The sequence below is a fragment of the Eriocheir sinensis genome, chromosome 18 (genome assembly GCF_024679095.1).
Source record: "Eriocheir sinensis breed Jianghai 21 chromosome 18, ASM2467909v1, whole genome shotgun sequence".
Lineage (NCBI taxonomy): Eukaryota > Metazoa > Arthropoda > Malacostraca > Decapoda > Varunidae > Eriocheir > Eriocheir sinensis.
Window position 1 is genome coordinate 15,220,551 of NC_066526.1, and position 17,478 is coordinate 15,238,028.

At 42.8% G+C, this 17,478-nt stretch overlaps 2 protein-coding genes across 19 annotated transcripts in view; one reads left to right on the plus strand and one right to left on the minus strand.

Moving 5' to 3' along the window:
• LOC127000362 (leucine-rich repeat-containing G-protein coupled receptor 5-like) overlaps window positions 1-17,478 on the plus strand; it is a 176,376-nt gene that overhangs the window by 101,411 nt on the left and 57,487 nt on the right. The window lies entirely within an intron of this gene.
• The window catches only part of LOC127000363 (serine/threonine-protein kinase PkaB-like), a 46,360-nt gene that overhangs the window by 14,648 nt on the left and 14,234 nt on the right, over window positions 1-17,478 (minus strand). For 3 of the 15 annotated variants that reach the window (XM_050864018.1, XM_050864010.1, XM_050863999.1), the window contains exon 1: window positions 9,480-9,661. The exons of 3 other annotated variants lie outside the window; for them this stretch is intronic. In XM_050864018.1, coding sequence (XP_050719975.1) covers window positions 9,480-9,626 — 147 coding nt within the window. In that variant the 5' untranslated portion in view covers window positions 9,627-9,661. 9 more of the 15 variants (XM_050864008.1, XM_050864009.1, XM_050864003.1 and 6 more) reach the window with 8 other exon arrangements.

A 17,478-nucleotide genomic window follows, 5' to 3' on the forward strand; every position in this document is an offset into this window, starting at 1 on the left:
TTAAAACCTACAAAAAAGATATAATACAAAAAGCACAGCGCCTAAGTAATCAAACAGCATCCGTGATTGCAAGAAGCAGCAACAAATTGATCATTGGGAAAACCTTTTGGAAAAATGTGGCAATCCCAGCTGTCCTGTATGGTACCGACATAGTAACTTTTAAAGAAAATGAGATTCAAAAACTCCAAACCATTGAAAATAAAGTCTGGTGAACTATTCTGGGGGGGGGGGGGGGACAAAAGGCACTCCTTCAAGTACTTTAAGAGGTGAAATAGGTGCATCTAGCATGGAGACCAGGATGAACACAAATATGCTCGATTATATTAAATATTTAATACACAAAGACGACACACTTGTGGGAGAGATATTAACCACAAAAAGAGAGGAGCACCATAAGGAGTAAATCGAGAACAACATATACAACATCACACAAGAGACAGGCCTAGGTCAGGTCGACCTAAGAACTGTTAAGAAGGATTTCATAAAAAATACACTAAGAGAACTTGACACCACTAAATGGAAAGAGGAAATTAACCAAAAGAGCAGCCTGAGTCTATACAAAGAGTTCAAAACAGACATAAAGCAAGAAGATTTCTATGATAACACATATGCCTCCATAATACTTTTTAAATGCAGAACAAACACTTTAAATTTAAATGATAGAAGAAGATTTATAGGAGAAACAGTAAGGTGTGATGGCTGTGGTGCTGAGAAGGAAAATCTTGATCACTTTTTATTGTATTGTGAAAACCTGAAAGAAATAAGACAGAAATATAAGATATTTGATCAGCCTTATAAAGAAAATTGGCTGGGAGAACTCCTCTTCAGTGACACCATTGATAAAAATTTATTGAAAAAAGCTCTGAGTGAACTTTGGAAAAAAAGGACCAAGCATCAAGAATAGAAAAGAAGACAAGAAAAGAAAGGCACGAAGTAAAGAAAATCAGGGGGGGCCGTTGCAAAGGCTAACCCCCGAACATCAACAGAACAGAACAGAACAGTGTGTGGCGATTTAGGGCCAGACCTCGGTTTTCGACGGTTAGTTTTGTTCAGTTCGGTTTAGCTTGGAATTAGGAGGAAGAAGAGGGAGTCTAGATCTGGACGGCTGTCGCAGGCACGAACGCACGCACGCACGCATGCATACACCTTCTTTACCATGAGCCTAAAGAAAAACTCACTATAACCCGACTAGTCTTCCTTTTCGGCCTTTTGAAATAGTCGGTGTGCGAGGCGGAGGCGTCTGGGAATACCGACCTATGAACCACTGGTCTGTGTAATGTTTTTCGCCTTCCTTTGCGTTGGTAATGGTTTGTATGCATGAGAAGAGACCCCTTGATGCCTCCCCTGGCCGTGGTGTGTTCGGGGGAAGTAAAGAGAGGGGAAGAGGGCCTCGGTTAGGGATAGACTTGTTTGCTTCCCTCACGTTCATTAAAAAGGCGAGTGTTCCAGTGCTTTGCTTGGTGGTCACCGTCGGGGCCTCCTCCTCCTCCTCTTCCCTTCCTCTTCCTCTTCCTCCACCTCCTACCCCTCCACCCTTTACATTTTTTATGGGGTGGTGATGTGGTGGTGCCATAATTAACTCCAGACAGGAGAGGTTTTGGACGTATGTGTAAGTGGAAAGAGAGAGAGAGAGAGAGAGAGAGAGAGAGAGAGAGAGAGAGAGAGAGAGAGAGAGAGAGAGAGAGAGAGAGAGAGAGAGAGAGAGAGTAAACTTTTGTTGTGTTTTAATGATGCTTTCTTTTATTTTCTCTTTTTCTGTTTGTCTTTCTTTCCCTTTTCTCGCTTTTTCCCTTGTTTTGTTTTCTTTTGATTATTCAAGTCTTCTTTCCCTCCTGTTCCTCTTTCCATACTCTCTTTCCTCTCTCCTTTCTCATGTTCCTCTCTTCCTCCATTCTCAATTCTTCCTCTCCCTCATTCTATTATATTCTCAGTTACCATCAACCATGCCAACAAGTTTCTGCAGTAAGTAAAGAAAAGGATCTTGGAATCACTATATCAAGCGATTTAAAGCCCGGTCAGCATTGTTCAGTGGTAGTTAAAACTGAAAACAAATTGGTCGGCTTCATCGGACGAGTCTTTAATAATAAATCCGAAAAAGTAATATTAAAACTGTATAATTCGTTGGTTCGACCCCGTCTAGAGTACTGTGTACAGTTTTGGTCTCCCTACTACAGAAAAGACATAGAAAAGTTGGAACGGGTCCAACGAAGAGTAACAAAGATGATTCCTAGGTTGAGAAATCTGTCATATGAACAAAGGCTTAAAGAAGTAAATTTATTCAGCCTATCAAAACGAAGAATGCGAGGCGATCTAATAGAAGTGTTTAAAATGTTTAAAGGATTCAGTGATATTAATGCGGAAGATTACTTTACAATTGATCGATCAAATAGAACAAGAAGAAATCACAATTTGAAGATAAGTGGTAAAAGATTCTCGTCGTACGAAGCTAAACACTTCTTCTTCAATCGAGTTGTTGATGTTTGGAACTCTATCCTGTGATGTCGTTGATAGTACAACAGTTACGGCCTTCAAGAATAGATTAGACAAGTGTTTTGAATCCAACCAGCAACTAAGATATTACTCATTGTCGTAATAACATTAAGTTCTTTCGAATACTGGTGTCCTTGTCCGCTTTTATCGCCTGGTTAGTGGTGGTAATGGTAGTTCTTTCCTCTTTCCATGCAGTTTTTCCATGCTGCATGGTTCTTTTTCCTTTCCTGCCAGCTTTGGCTGGAGGGATGGGGGGGTGGGGCGGAGCCTTCGCCTTTGCTGTCCTTCATCTTCCACCTTTGATTAGATAGTTAGTGTAGCTTGTCACAAACAACCTCGTAAGGACCAGCAGGTCTGCTGTTGTTTGTTCTTTCTTTGTGTTCTTTCTTCCTTTGTGTTCTTTCTCTCCATTCACTCGTTCCTCTCCTTTCGGGCTTCCATCCTTCCTTCCTTCCCTCTTCCTGTTCTTGTCGTCCACTGCGTCTCTTCCTTCTTCCCCTTCTTCCACCCGTCCACCTCTTCCCCATCTCCTTCATCCCCTTCTCCATATATTTCTCTCTGACATTCCTCATTCTCCTCCTCTTGATGGTTGCATTCCAGCCATCCTCGTTTTATCTCATAATCCGTAAGTTCTTTTTTTGTTTGAGGCGAGGTGACGGCCTTCTTAAGTTAGGCGATATTACAACTGTAGGTGATTGAGGCGGTGAAAATATGTAGCTACGTGTAGCATGACCAGCAATGAGAGAGAGAGAGAGAGAGAGAGAGAGAGAGAGAGAGAGAGAGAGAGAGAGAGAGAGAGAGAGAGAGAGAGAGAGAAGTACACATAAAAGGATAGCCAAGTTGATAAGTGGGTACAATTATAAATATATAGATAGATGGATAAGTAGATGAGAAAATAGAAAGTTAAATCCACTAAGGAGTGTGTTCCTTGGTGGGTGTAGAGTAACTAGCTCCAAAGGGAAGAGCTGGACTGGTAAATCCATTCATCCGTTAGGAAAAGAAATCCTGACTGGTCTTCCTCCTTATTATAACTTAGGGGAGTGTCTTCCTCAACCCTTAGTGGGTGTAGAGTAACTGGCTCCAAAGGAAAGAACTGAACTGGTAAAACCCTTCATCCGTTAGGAAAAGAAACCCTGACGTGCCTTCCTCCTTAGTAATGGCGGCGGCGCGGGAAGAGGCAGGAAAAGGCCTTGCGAACACGCCGGACAAAGGCCGCCTTCCTGGATGTCTCGCCCGCGTACATCCTGACTGTCTTGATGATCTGGGCCACCGAGGGCCGCTGTGCAGGGTCTGCTGCCATGGCGCTGTCGGCCAGCACCTCCAGGCCGGGGTAGCGCGTGTGGCACGTGGCCAGGATGCGCCTCAGGACGTAGCCGAGGGAGAACACGTCCACGGGGGGCGAGCAGGGCGCGCCACGCCGCAGCTCCGGGGCCATCCAGGGCGTGGGGTGCGTGTGCGTGCGCGCGATGCGGAGTCCTGTGCCGAATGTCTTGGCCAAGCCGTAGTCAATGAGGGACACCTGCAGGCGGCCGTCGGCGCCTTGGCGCACCACCACGTTGTCGGATTTGATGTCGTTGTGGGCGTAGCCGCGGGCGTGGAGCTGCCGCACGTCCCGGGCCAGCGCCACGAAGGCCGCCAGTTTGTCAGTGTCTCGGGGAACAAGGTTGTGCAGGTCGCAGAAGGTGTTCTGGCCGCGGAAGGTGGTGAGCATGGCGGGAAATCCAAAGCTGGTGCCCAATGCCTTGGGGGCGCCCGCCGCACCGTCCAGGTCCAGCAGGATGTCAAACTCCCTGCGGAACATGGCGGCGAGGCGCTGCTCCCTTGCCACCTTGAGGCAGCACAGGGCGCCGCCGACCTCCACCAGGTACACCGTGCACGAGGCGCCGCGCCCCAGCACCTGCTTGTGCTCGGCCACCAGCGTGTTGATGCGTTCTCTCGTCAGCACGAGGAGGGGGGTGGTGTGTGGGGGAGACATGTCTCTGTCTTTCACAGAAAAAGCAGTAGAACAACTTAAAGTTAAAAGAAGTAATGTAGAACAAGGATGGTATGTAAGAGATGGCAAACTATTGAGATTCATCGACACCAGAAATAGGGAATAGTATAAGGATAAACTAGATATAAATCTAAATACAAAACTAATTAACACTTAAGGACTAACTACGAGTAAACTGGTAGAAATAGAGAAATTGTGGATAGCGCAAAAGATTTTATATGTATTACCGAAACACAGTGCAAATTCAATAGGTTTGATATTACAAAGGGACTTTTTAAAGTTCAAAAATTTAGAAACTTGGAGGAAAGAAAGGGGGAAGGATTAATGATACTAAGCAGGGAGGAAAATAAACAACATGTTGAGGTCATAGGCACTAAACACACAGATTTACTCTGCATCAATCTCAAGAAATATAGTACACATTTTTACATAACATTATTGTATTTATCAGTAAATGACAAACCAAGAAATATTGACATCCTAACTGAAGTGGAAAATTTAGTAAACAAACACAGGGAAGAGGGCATAATAATTTTAGGGGACTGGAATGGACACGTTGGTTTTCTGGGGGAACAGAAGATTGACTGGAATGGAGAAAAGATATTACAAGCTCTTGACTTACTGAATGGAACACTATTAAATGACACACCAGAGTGTAAAGGACTGTACACATGGCAGAGTAGAAACCAAAGAAGTGTGATAGATTTTGCAATGGTAAACCAAACAATGACACAGCATTATGTAGGCATGGAAATTGATGAAAACAGAGAAGAATTCGACCTTTCTGATCACAACCTACCAAAAACTTTTTAACTTTAAAAGAAATACCAACATAAACCATAATAAAGGGTTTTGGCATATAACAACTTATTTAAAAATTAATGAGGAAACTACAAAAAACTTTATACAAGAGTTCAAAAACAGCGGCTCCCTAAACATGGACGACATAACAGACTTTGATAAGAAAATAAAAGTAACCTCAGATACAACAATGAAAAGAACACTTAAATTGAAAAGGGATAACAGTGTGAAAATCAGTAAATCCTTTGATTCAATAAAAAGAGAAAAGCTGATAGAGGCAATGATATTTTTAAAATCCACCCAAAAATTATGACTTTGTGGCAAAAATCTATTCAGAATATAAAGCAAAACTAATACTAAACAATGAAGATTGTGGGGAAGTAAACATAACAAGTGGCATTAGACAGGGATGTGCGGGATCCATTACACTGTTTAAATTAGTAACATATATAATCATACTAAAATTAAATTATACCAATATAGGATTTAAACATGACAATCTATTCATTGACACACTCTTCTATGCTGATGACGGTCTTGGTCAGGCACAGTCATTAGCAGATGCAAGGGAGAACATTAACAGACTAAAAACAATTGTGGCAGACACTGGCTTAGAAGTAAATATAGAGAAGAGTAACATAATGATATTTAACATGAAAGACGAACCAGAGGAAATAGGAGGGATAAATGTAGCAAATAAGATAAAATACTTAGGAGTTACTATAGATAATAAAAGGAACTGCTTTAAAACCTACAAAAAAGATATAATACAAAAAGCACAGCGCCTAAGTAATCAAACAGCATCCGTGATTGCAAGAAGCAGCAACAAATTGATCATTGGGAAAACCTTTTGGAAAAATGTGGCAATCCCAGCTGTCCCGTATGGTACCGACTTAGTAACTTTTTCAAAAAATGAGATTCAAAAACTCCAAACCATTGCAAATAAAGTCTGGCGAACTATTCTGGGAGGAACAAAAGGCACTCCTTCAAGTACTTTAAGACGTGAAATAGGAGCATCTAGCATGGAGAACAGGCTGAACACAAATAAGCTCAATTATATTAAATATTTATTACACAAAGACGACACACTTGTGGGAGTATTTACCAGACTAAGAGAGGAGCACAAGAAGGAGTACTGGGTGAAGAACATATACAACATCACACAAGAGACAGGCCTAGGTCAGGTCGACCTAAGAACTGTTAAGAAGGATTTCATAAAAAATACATTAAGAGAACTTGACACCACTAAATGGAAAGAGGAAATTAACCAAAAGAGCAGCCTGAGTCTATACAAAGAGTTCAAAACAGACATAAAGCAAGAAGATTTCTATGATAACACATATGCCTCCATAATACTTTTTAAATGCAGAACAAACACTTTAAATTTAAATGATAGAAGAAGATTTATAGGAGAAACAGTAAGGTGTGATGGCTGTGGTGCTGAGAAGGAAAATCTTGATCACTTTTTATTGTATTGTGAAAACCTGAAAGAAATAAGACAGAAATATAAGATGTTTGATCAGCCTTATAAAGAAAATTGGCTGGGAGAACTCCTCTTCAGTGACACCATTGATAAAAATTTATTGAAAAAAGCTCTGAGTGAACTTTGGAAAAAAAGGACCAAGCATCAAGAATAGAAAAGAAGACAAGAAAAGAAAGGCACAAAGTAAAGAAAATCAGGGTGGGCCGTTGCAAAGGCTAACCCCCGAACATCAACAGAACAGAACAGAACAGTGTGTGGCGATTTAAGGCCAGACCTCGGTTTTCGACGGTTAGTTTTGTTCAGTTCGGTTTAGCTTGGAATTAGGACGGAAGAAGAGGGAGTCTACATCTGGACGGCTGTCGCAGGCACGAACGCACGCACGCACGCATGCATACACCTTCTTCACCATGAGCCTAAAGAAAAACTCACTATAACCCGACTAGTCTTCCTTTTCGGCCTTTTGAAATAGTCGGTGTGCGAGGCGGAGGCGTCTGGGAATACCGACCTATGAACCACTGGTCTGTGTAATGTTTTTCGCCTTCCTTTGCGTTGGTAATGGTTTGTATGCATGAGAAGAGACCCCTTGATGCCTCCCCTGGCCGTGGTGTGTTCGGGGGAAGTAAAGAGAGGGGAAGAGGGCCTCGGTTAGGGATAGACTTGTTTGCTTCCCTCACGTTCATTAAAAAGGCGAGGGTTCCAGTGCTTAGCTTGGTGGTCACCGTCAAGGCCTCCTCCTCCTCCTCTTCCTCTTCCTCCACCTCCTTCCCATCCACCCTTTACATTTTTTATGGGGTGGTGATGTGGTGGTGCCATAATTAACCCCAGACAGGAGAGTTTTTGGACGTATGTGTAAGTGGAGAGAGAGAGAGAGAGAGAGAGAGAGAGAGAGAGAGAGAGAGAGAGAGAGAGAGAGAGAGAGAGAGAGAGAGTAAACTTTTGTTGTGTTTTAATGATGCTTTCTTTTATTTTCTCTTTTTCTGTTTCTCTTTCTTTCCCTTTTCTCGCTTTTTCCCTTCTTTTGTTTTCTTTTGATTCTTCCAGTCTTCTTTCCCTCCTGTTCCTCTTTCCATACTCTCTCTCCTCTCTCCTTTCTCATGTTCCTCTCTTCCTCCATTCTCCATTCTTCCTCTCCCTCATTCTATTATATTCTCAGTTACCATCTTCCTTCTTTCTCTCCATTCACTCGTTCCTCTCCTTTCAGGCTTCCATCCTTCCTTCCTTCCCTCTTCCTGTTCCTGTCGTCCACTGCGTCTCTTCCTTCTTCCCCTTCTTCCACCCGTCCACCTCTTCCCCATCTCCTTCATCCCCTTCTCCATATATTTCTCTCTGACATTCCTCATTCTCCTCCTCTTGATGGTTGCATTCCATCCATCCTCGTTTTATCTCATAATCCGTAAGTTCTTTTTTTGTTTGAGGCGAGGTGACGGCCTTCTTAAGTTAGGCGATATTACAACTGTAGGTGATTGAGGCGGTGAAAATATGTAGCTACATGTAGCTTGACCAGCAATGAGAGAGAGAGAGAGAGAGAGAGAGAGAGAGAGAGAGAGAGAGAGAGAGAGAGAGAGAGAGAGAAGTACACATAAAAGGATAGCCAAGTTGATAAGTGGGTTCAATTATAAATATATAGATAGATGGATAAGTAGATGAGAAAATGGAAAGTTAAATCCACTAAGGAGTGTGTTCCTTGGTGGGTGTAGAGTAACTGGCTCCAAAGGGAAGAGCTGGACTGGTAAATCCATTCATCCGTTTGGAAAAGAAATCCTGACTTGTCTTCCTCCTTATTATAACTTAGGGGAGTGTCTTCCTCAATCCTTAGTGGGCGTAGAGTAACTGGCTCCAAAGGAAAGAACTGAACTGGTAAAACTCTTCATCCGTTAGGAAAAGAAACCCTGACTTGTCTTCCTCCATAACATAACTTAGGGGAGTGCATTCCTCAACCCCTGGTGGGCGTAGAGTAACTGGCTCCAAAGGAAAGAACTGAACTGGTAAAACTCTTCATCCGTTAGGAAAAGAAACCCTGACGTGCCTTCCTCCTTAGTAATGGCGGCGGCGCGGGAAGAGGCAGGAAAAGGCCTTGCGGACACGCCGGACAAAGGCCGCCTTCCTGGATGTCTCGCCCGCGTACATCCTGACTGTCTTGATGATCTGGGCCACCGAGGGCCGCTGTGCAGGGTCTGCTGCCATGGCGCTGTCGGCCAGCACCTCCAGGCCGGGGTAGCGCGTGTGGCACGTGGCCAGGATGCGCCTCAGGACGTAGCCGAGGGAGAACACGTCCACGGGGGGCGAGCAGGGCGCGCCACGCCGCAGCTCCGGGGCCATCCAGGGCGTGCGGTGCGTGTGCGTGCGCGCAATGCGGAGTCCTGTGCCGAATGTCTTGGCCAAGCCGTAGTCAATGAGGGACACCTGCAGGCGGCCGTCGGCGCCTTGGCGCACCACCACGTTGTCGGGCTTGATGTCGTTGTGGGCGTAGCCGCGGGCGTGGAGCTGCCGCACGTCCCGGGCCAGCGCCACGAAGGCCACCAGTTTGTCAGTGTCGCGGGGAGCAAGGTTGTGCAGGTCGCAGAAGGTGTTCTGGCCGCGGAAGGTGGTGAGCATGGCGGGAAATCCAAAGCTGGTGCCCAATGCCTTGGGGGCGCCCGCCGCACCGTCCAAGTCCAGCAGGATGTCAAATTCCCTGCGGAACATGGCGGCGAGGCGCTGCTCCCTTGCCACCTTGAGGCAGCACAGGGCGCCGCCGACCTCCACCAGGTACACCGTGCACGAGGCGCCGCGCCCCAGCACCTGCTTGTGCTCGGCCACCAGCGTGTTGATGCGTTCCCTCGTCAGCACGAGGAGGGGGGTGGTGTGTGGGGGAGACATGTCTCTGTCTTACACAGAAAAAGCAGTAGACCAACTTAAAGTTAAAAGAACTAATGGAGAACAAGGATGGCATGTAAGAGATAGCAAACTATTGAGATTCATCGACAACAGAAATAGGGAATAGGATAAGGATAAACTAGATATAAATCTAAATACAAAACTAATTAACACTCAAGGACTAACTACGAGTAAACTGGTAGAAATAGAGAAATTGTGGATAGCGCAGAAGATTTTATATGTATTACCGAAACACAGTGCAAATTCAATAGGTTTGATATTACAAAAGGACTTTTTAAAGTTGAAAAATTTAGAAACTTGGAGGAAAGAAAGGGGGGAGGATTAATGATACTAAGCAGGGAGGAAAATAAACAACATATTGAGGTCATAGGCACTAAACACACAGATTTACTCTGCATCAATCTCAAGAAATATAGTACACATTTTTACATAACATTATTGTATTTATCAGTAAATGACAAACCAAGAAATATTGACATCCTAACTGAAGTGGAAAATTTAGTAAACAAACACAGGGAAGAGGGCATAATAATTTTAGGGGACTGGAATGGACACGTTGGTTTTCTGGGGGAACAGAAGATTGACTGGAATGGAGAAAAGATATTACAAGCTCTTGACTTACTGAATGGAACACTGTTAAATGACACACCAGAGTGTAAAGGACTGTACACATGGCAGAGTAGAAACCAAAGAAGTGTGATAGATTTTGCAATGGTAAACCAAACAATGACACAGCATTATGTAGGCATGGAAATTGATGAAAACAGAGAAGAATTCGACCTTTCTGATCACAACCTACTAAAAACTTTTTTAACTTTAAAAGAAATACCAACATAAACCATAATAAAGGGTTTTGGAATATAACAACTTATTTAAAAATTAATGAGGAAACTACAAAAAACTTTATACAAGAGTTGAAAAACAGCGGCTCCCTAAACATGGACGACATAACAGACTTTGATAAGAAAATAAAAGAAACCTCAGATACAACAATGAAAAGAACACTTAAATTGAAAAGGGATAACAGTGTGAAAATCAGTAAAGCCTTTGATTCAATAAAAAGAGAAAAGCTGATAGAGGCAATGATGTTTTTAAAATCCACCCAAAAATTATTGACTTTGTGGCAAAAATCTATTCAGAATATAAAGCAAAACTAATACTAAACAATGAAGATTGTGGGGAAGTAAACATAACAAGTGGCATTAGACAGGGATGTACGGGATCCATTACACTGTTTAAATTAGTAACATATATAATCATATTAAAATTAAATTATACCAATATAGGATTTAAACATGACAATCTATTCATTGACACACTCTTCTATGCTGATGACGGTCTTAGTCAGGCACAGTCATTAGCAGATGCAAGGGAGAACATTAACAGACTAAAAACAATTGTGGCAGACACTGGCTTAGAAGTAAATATAGAGAAGAGTAACATAATGATATTTAACATGAAAGACGAACCAGAGGAAATAGGAGGGATAAATGTAGGAAAAGGAAATAAGATAAAATACTTAGGAGTTACTATAGATAATAAAAGGAACTGCTTTAAAACCTACAAAAAAGATATAATATAAAAAGCACAGCGCCTAAGTAATCAAACAGCATCCGTGATTGCAAGAAGAAGCAACAAATTGATCATTGGGAAAACCTTTTGGAAAAATGTGGCAATCCCAGCTGTCCCGTATGGTACCGACTTAGTAACTTTTTCAAAAAATGAGATTCAAAAACTCCAAACCATTGCAAATAAAGTCTGGCGAACTATTCTGGGGGGAACAAAAGGCACTCCTTCAAGTACTTTAAGAGGTGAAATAGAAGCATCTAGCATGGAGACCAGGCTGAACACAAATAAGCTCAATTATATTAAATATTTATTACACAAAGACGACACACTTGTGGGAGAGATATTTACCAGACTAAGAGAGGAGCACAAGAAGGAGTACTGGGTGAAGAACATATACAACATCACACAAGAGACAGGCCTAGGTCAGGTCGACCTAAGAACTGTTAAGAAGGATTTCATAAAAAATACATTAAGAGAACTTGACACCACTAAATGGAAAGAGGAAATTAACCAAAAGAGCAGCCTGAGTCTATACAAAGAGTTCAAAACAGACATAAAGCAAGAAGATTTCTATGATAACACATATGCCTCCATAATACTTTTTAAATGCAGAACAAACACTTTAAATTTAAATGATTGAAGAAGATTTATAGGAGAAACAGTAAGGTGTGATGGCTGTGGTGCTGAGAAGGAAAATCTTGATCACTTTTTATTGTATTGTGAAAACCTGAAAGAAATAAGACAGAAATATAAGATATTTGATCAGCCTTATAAAGAAAATTGGCTGGGAGAACTCCTCTTCAGTGACACCATTGATAAAAATTTATTGAAAAAAGCTCTGAGTGAACTTTGGAAAAAAAGGACCAAGCATCAAGAATAGAAAAGAAGACAAGAAAAGAAAGGCACGAAGTAAAGAAAATCAGGGCGGGCCGTTGCAAAGGCTAACCCCCGAACATCAACAGAACAGAACAGAACAGTGTGTGGCGATTTAGAGCCAGACCTCGGTTTTCGACGGTTAGTTTTGTTCAGTTCGGTTTAGCTTGGAGTTAGGACGGAAGAAGAGGGAGTCTAGATCTGGACGGCTGTCACACGCACGCACGCACGCACACACCCACACACACACACCTTTTCCTGCTCCTGTTATTCAGTGAATCTCTTCCTTCTTCCCCTTCTTCCACCCTCCCGCCCCGTCCCCGTCCTCCCCTTCCCCATATATTCCTCGCTTACATTCTTCATTCTCCTCCTCTTGATGTTTCCATCCCAGTCATTCTCATATTATTACTCATGATCCATAAGTTATTTGTGTGTCCCATTTCTCACCCTCATATTTAATTCGTCTGATCTGTCTATACCTTAAATATCTCGGTCGTATTTTACCTGTCTCTTATTACCCTAAATTTAGAACCCATATATCAGTCGTAAGAACAATTTCCATATTAGTACAATAGTTTTCCATTATTTTCTTAGTTTTATCTCTGGATTCTAGTTTTAACATCATTATTTTCTTATTGTCATTTTTCTTTCAATATTAAACACGTTCCACCTATATATTTAGGGCCGCTTTCACAGCCACTTTGTTTGTTTTGATCGTTACCAATGGCGGCGATCGACGCTATAATTTTCACCTTTCTACAGTTTTCCAAGTTTTTTCATAGTTATCTCTCTGAATCTTACGTACTTTTACCACCAGCCATTTATTTTATTTTATTATTCCTCCTGTCTCGTCACCTTGAACGCCAGCCACAGGTTCTCGACGGAGGGAAGATGGACTCACTTTCTCTCTCTGGCGGGCTGGTTGGCACATTGTTGACGCTTGTTAGCTGCGGACAGATGATCCCCGGTTATTGCCTCCTAACCCATCATTAAACGCCAGCTGTTGGTGGGGACGAGTGTTGACGTAGAGCCTTTGTGGTGACGGCTGCTCTCCTTGTTGTGGTTATAGCTGTCTTGTGTTGTGGTGATTGGTGTGCGCAGCTAAAAGGGCTGATAATTTTTTGTGCTATGTAGTCTTGATATCATACTTATATTATTGTCTGTACCGTATTAGATTAGAGTGGTTAAGATCTTTCCCTTCCTCTTCTTGTTTCAGTCTTCCACTACGTCCTCCTTTATTCCCTTCTTCCTCTTCTACCACTCCTTTACCCCATCCCGGTCCTCCCCTTCTCCATAAGATCTTTTATTTATTTATAGATATATACAGGTAGATAGACAGAGGGAAAGAGAGATTAATAGATAGATAAAGAAAGTTTTTTTGTGTTTAATTTAGGTCTTTTTCTGTTTTTGTACCTTAAGATGTGAAATATATATTGTTAGGTGTTGAGTGTATCACTTCGAGTTTTCTTTCATTTTCTGTAGGGAGTAGAACAGGTTTGGTAACAAAGTCTTTTTATATGTACCTAACGTTATTTACCTTTATTATTCTCCACGAAATTGTTGCTTTTATCGTTTTATGGGTAATAAATGTGAAGGTTTTGTGCATAGCTTCGAGTTGTTGTTTTCTTTGCATTTCTTCCCCATTGTACAACAGGTTTGATGGAGGCGAGTTTTCATTCTTATTGCTTCTATTGTTCACTAAGTTACTTTTTGTTGCGTTCCCTGTCGTGGATATTGCAGTGGTCAGGTGTTGTATATTGTACCTGGTTCCGTCGCATTCCGCCTTTCTCGTGTGGCAGGTTTAGTATGAGGGAGTTTTCAGTATATACATTTTTTGTTCTATTATTCATTGCTACTCTTGTTGTACTTTTGTTGTGGATATTGATGTGGTTAGTGGTCGTGCATCGTTTGAGGGGTTCTTTCTTTTTTACATTCCAACCTGCGGTCATAACAATTTTCTTTATTATTGTTTTATTTACCATTCAGTGTTTTTGTTGTGATACTTTCTTGTGGGTAACTGTCGTGTATAACTTCACTTTTTTTAACATTCCGTCTGTTGATCATAATTGTTTATTTTTTTATTTTTTTTATTATTAGCATTTTATTTAGTGATACTTTCTCGTGGGTACCTTTTTTGCATTCAGTCTGGTGATCATAATTGTCTTTTTCACTATCATTTTATTTATCATTCAGTAAGTTATATTTATTTCCTTCCTGGCGCCAGAATCGAACGCTCCAATATCGACCTTCTGCCATATTTTCCACGCCTTTCCAATTTCATTATCAAGCCTCTCTTTCTCCTCGTTCCGCCTCACCTCTCGCCTCTCTTTCCCTTCGCCCTCCCTCCCTTCTTTCCTTTACCTCTTATTCGCTCACCTTTCCCCCTCTTTTTATCTCCTTCTCCTCTTCTCTTCTGTCTTCCCTTTTTCTCTCCCTTCTCCTCCTTCTTCTCACCTCTCGCCTCTCTTTCCCTCCGCCCTCCCTTCCTTCTTTCCTTTACCTCTTTTATTCGCTCACCTTTCCCCCTCTTTTCATCTCCTTCTCCTCCTCTCTTCTGTCTTCCCTTTTTCTCTCCCTTCTCCTCCTTCTTCTCACCTCTCGCCTCTCTTTCCCTCCGCCCTCCCTTCCTTCTTTCCTTTACCTCTTTTATTCGCTCACCTTTCCTCCTCTTTTCATCTCCTTCTCCTTTCTTCTGTCTTCACTTTTTCTCTCGCCTCTCCTCCTTCATCCACCTTTCCCCCTTTTTCCTTTTCTTTCGTTATTTTTTTTCCTCTTCTTTCCTCCTCCTCCTTTCTTTCTCCTTCCTATTTCGTCCTTTTCCTCTCCTTCTCCTTTCTTCTATCTTCACTCTTTCTCTCGCCTCTCCTTCTTCCACCTTTCCCCCTTTTTCCTTTTCTTTCGTTATTTTTCCCTCTCCTTTCCTCCTCCTCCTCCTTTCTTTCTCCTTCCTTTTTCGTCCTTCTCCTCTACTCCTTTTTTTATTATCTTCCTCTCTTCCATCCTTTTTGCTTTGTTTTTTCTCCTTTCACTTCTTTTCTTTCCTTTCTGCTTCCCATCTCTTTATTCTCTTCTTTCCCTAGCTATCCCTCTTCTCTCCATTCCAACATCCCTTTCTTTTCCTTATATTTCTCTTCCCTCCAGCTCTTCCTCACTTCCTCCCTTCTCAACCTATTCCTTTCCCTTCCTAACATCTCCCTTGTGTTCCTTTTCCTCTCAAACCTCTCCTCCGTCCATGTCTTCCTCACTTTACTAACTTATTTCTTATTCCTCCTCTTTCCTTCCATCATTTATGTGTCCCTTTTTCTCTCTCATCTCTTCTTCGCCCAACTCTTTCTCACTTCCTCCTCCTCCTACTTCTGATTCTTCTCTTTTCAATACATTATTCTGTGATCATTTTCTCTCTCACGCCTCTCCTTTGTTGTAATCTTCCCTATTCCTCTCCTTTCCCTTCATCCTATTCGTCCCTTCACTCTTCCTCACTTCCCTCTCCTCCTATTTCTGATTCTTCTCTTTTCCATACATTCTTCTGTGATCATTTTCTTTCTCACGCCTCTCCTTTGTTGTAATCTTCCCTATTCCTCTCCTTTCCCTTCATCCTTTACGTGTTCTTTCGTCCTCTCTCTTCCTCTCTTCCCCCTTCTCACTCTATTTCTCACACTTTCCAGCATCTTTCCCGTTTCTTTTATCTCATCTCTCCTCCGCCCAACTCATCCTCACTTTCCTCTCTCCCCCTTCTCACTCCCCATTCCCCCCCAATCCTCCCCTTCAACACCCCGCCCCCTCCACTTCCTCACCAGCTGCGCCAGGCGGTAATGGAAGTGGCGAGGTAGCGATGCCGTTGACCCCACCAAGCCGAGTGTTCCATTGCGCCCCCTTCCCCCTGTGACCCCCCTCCCCTGTGACCCTCCTCCCCCTCTCCTCTCGTCCCCTCTCCAGCTGTATATGTATCTCTCCCTCCCTCCCTCCCTCCCTTCTGTCCTTCCTCCACCATTCCCAGCCCTCCATCCTCTCCTCTCTCTCTCTCTCTCTCTCTCTCTCTCTCTATCTCTCTCTCTATCTCTCTCTCTCTCTCTCTCTCTCTCTCTCTCTCTCTCTCTCTCTCTCTCTCTCTCTCTCTCTATCTCTCTCTCTCATTATCTGTTTGCGTTTCTATATATCGCTGCACTCCTCCACCCCATCCTGCTCCTCCTCCTCCTCCTCTTATTGCCGTCATCCTCCTCTCCCTTCTCCTCCTTCTACCCTTTCTCACAAATTTTTCATGTTATTTTCGTGTGTATCTGTTTGCTCGAGGGGGGGGAGGGGGCTCTTTGTTTTCCTGTTTTTCCTGTCACTTTCTTTTCCATTCTCCAACTTCTGTCCGCTTTCACTTAATTTCCTTCCTCCTTTTCCTTGCAGTTTATTTGTCCTCGCCTCTTTTTAACCTTCTCCAGTGTCACAACCATCTCTCCTTTCTCTTTCTCCTCCTCTTCCTCTTCCTCCTTCTTTCACTCACTCGCATGTCGTTTCCTTACCGTTCACATCCTTTCATCTCATCCTTCGTCTCAGGCTTGGGCAGCTTCCTCTCTTCCTTTTCCTCTCCCCATTTCCCGAGGTCATCCAAACCATCCCAGAGGTCATTTTTCTTCAGTACACTCCTTACTCGCCACTGTTTTCCATCTCACTGCTCACCACATCCTATCCACTCCCTTAGCTCAATGTCCTCCTCCATTACATCCTCTTAATCCACTTCACATCCTATCTCCTCTCACGACACACTGCCTCTCATCTTTCTTCGCCTCCTCTTCCTCTACTTCCCACCTCCTTCCATCCCTCTTCTTTATTTTTACAGCACAGAGAGCAATTCAAGGGCAACAAAAAGAAGATGTAAAAAAAAAGCCCGCTAATTGTTGCTCTCCTATAGCGATAAGTAAAGAGTGGCGAAAAGAGATGTAAATTTCGGATTCACTCCCTTCCCTTCCCTTCCTATTCATTCCCTTCCCTTCCTATTCATTCCCTTCCCTTCCTATTCATTCCCTTCCCTTCCTATTCATTCCCTTCCCTTCCTATTCATTCCCTTCCCTTCCTATTCATTCCCTTCCCTTCCTATTCATTCCCTTCCCTTCCTATTCATTCCCTTCCCTTCCTATTCATTCCCTTCCCTTCCTATTCATTCCCTTCCCTTCCTATTCATTCCCTTCCCTTCCTATTCATTCCCTTCCCTTCCTATTCATTCCCTTCCCTTCCTATTCATTCCCTTCCCTTCCTATTCATTCCCTTCCCTTCCTATTCATTCCCTTCCCTTACTATTCATTCCCTTCCCTTACTATTCATTCCCTTCCCTTCCTGTTCATTCCCTTCCCTTCCTATTCATTCCCTTCCCTTCCTATTCATTCCCTTCCCTTACTATTCATTC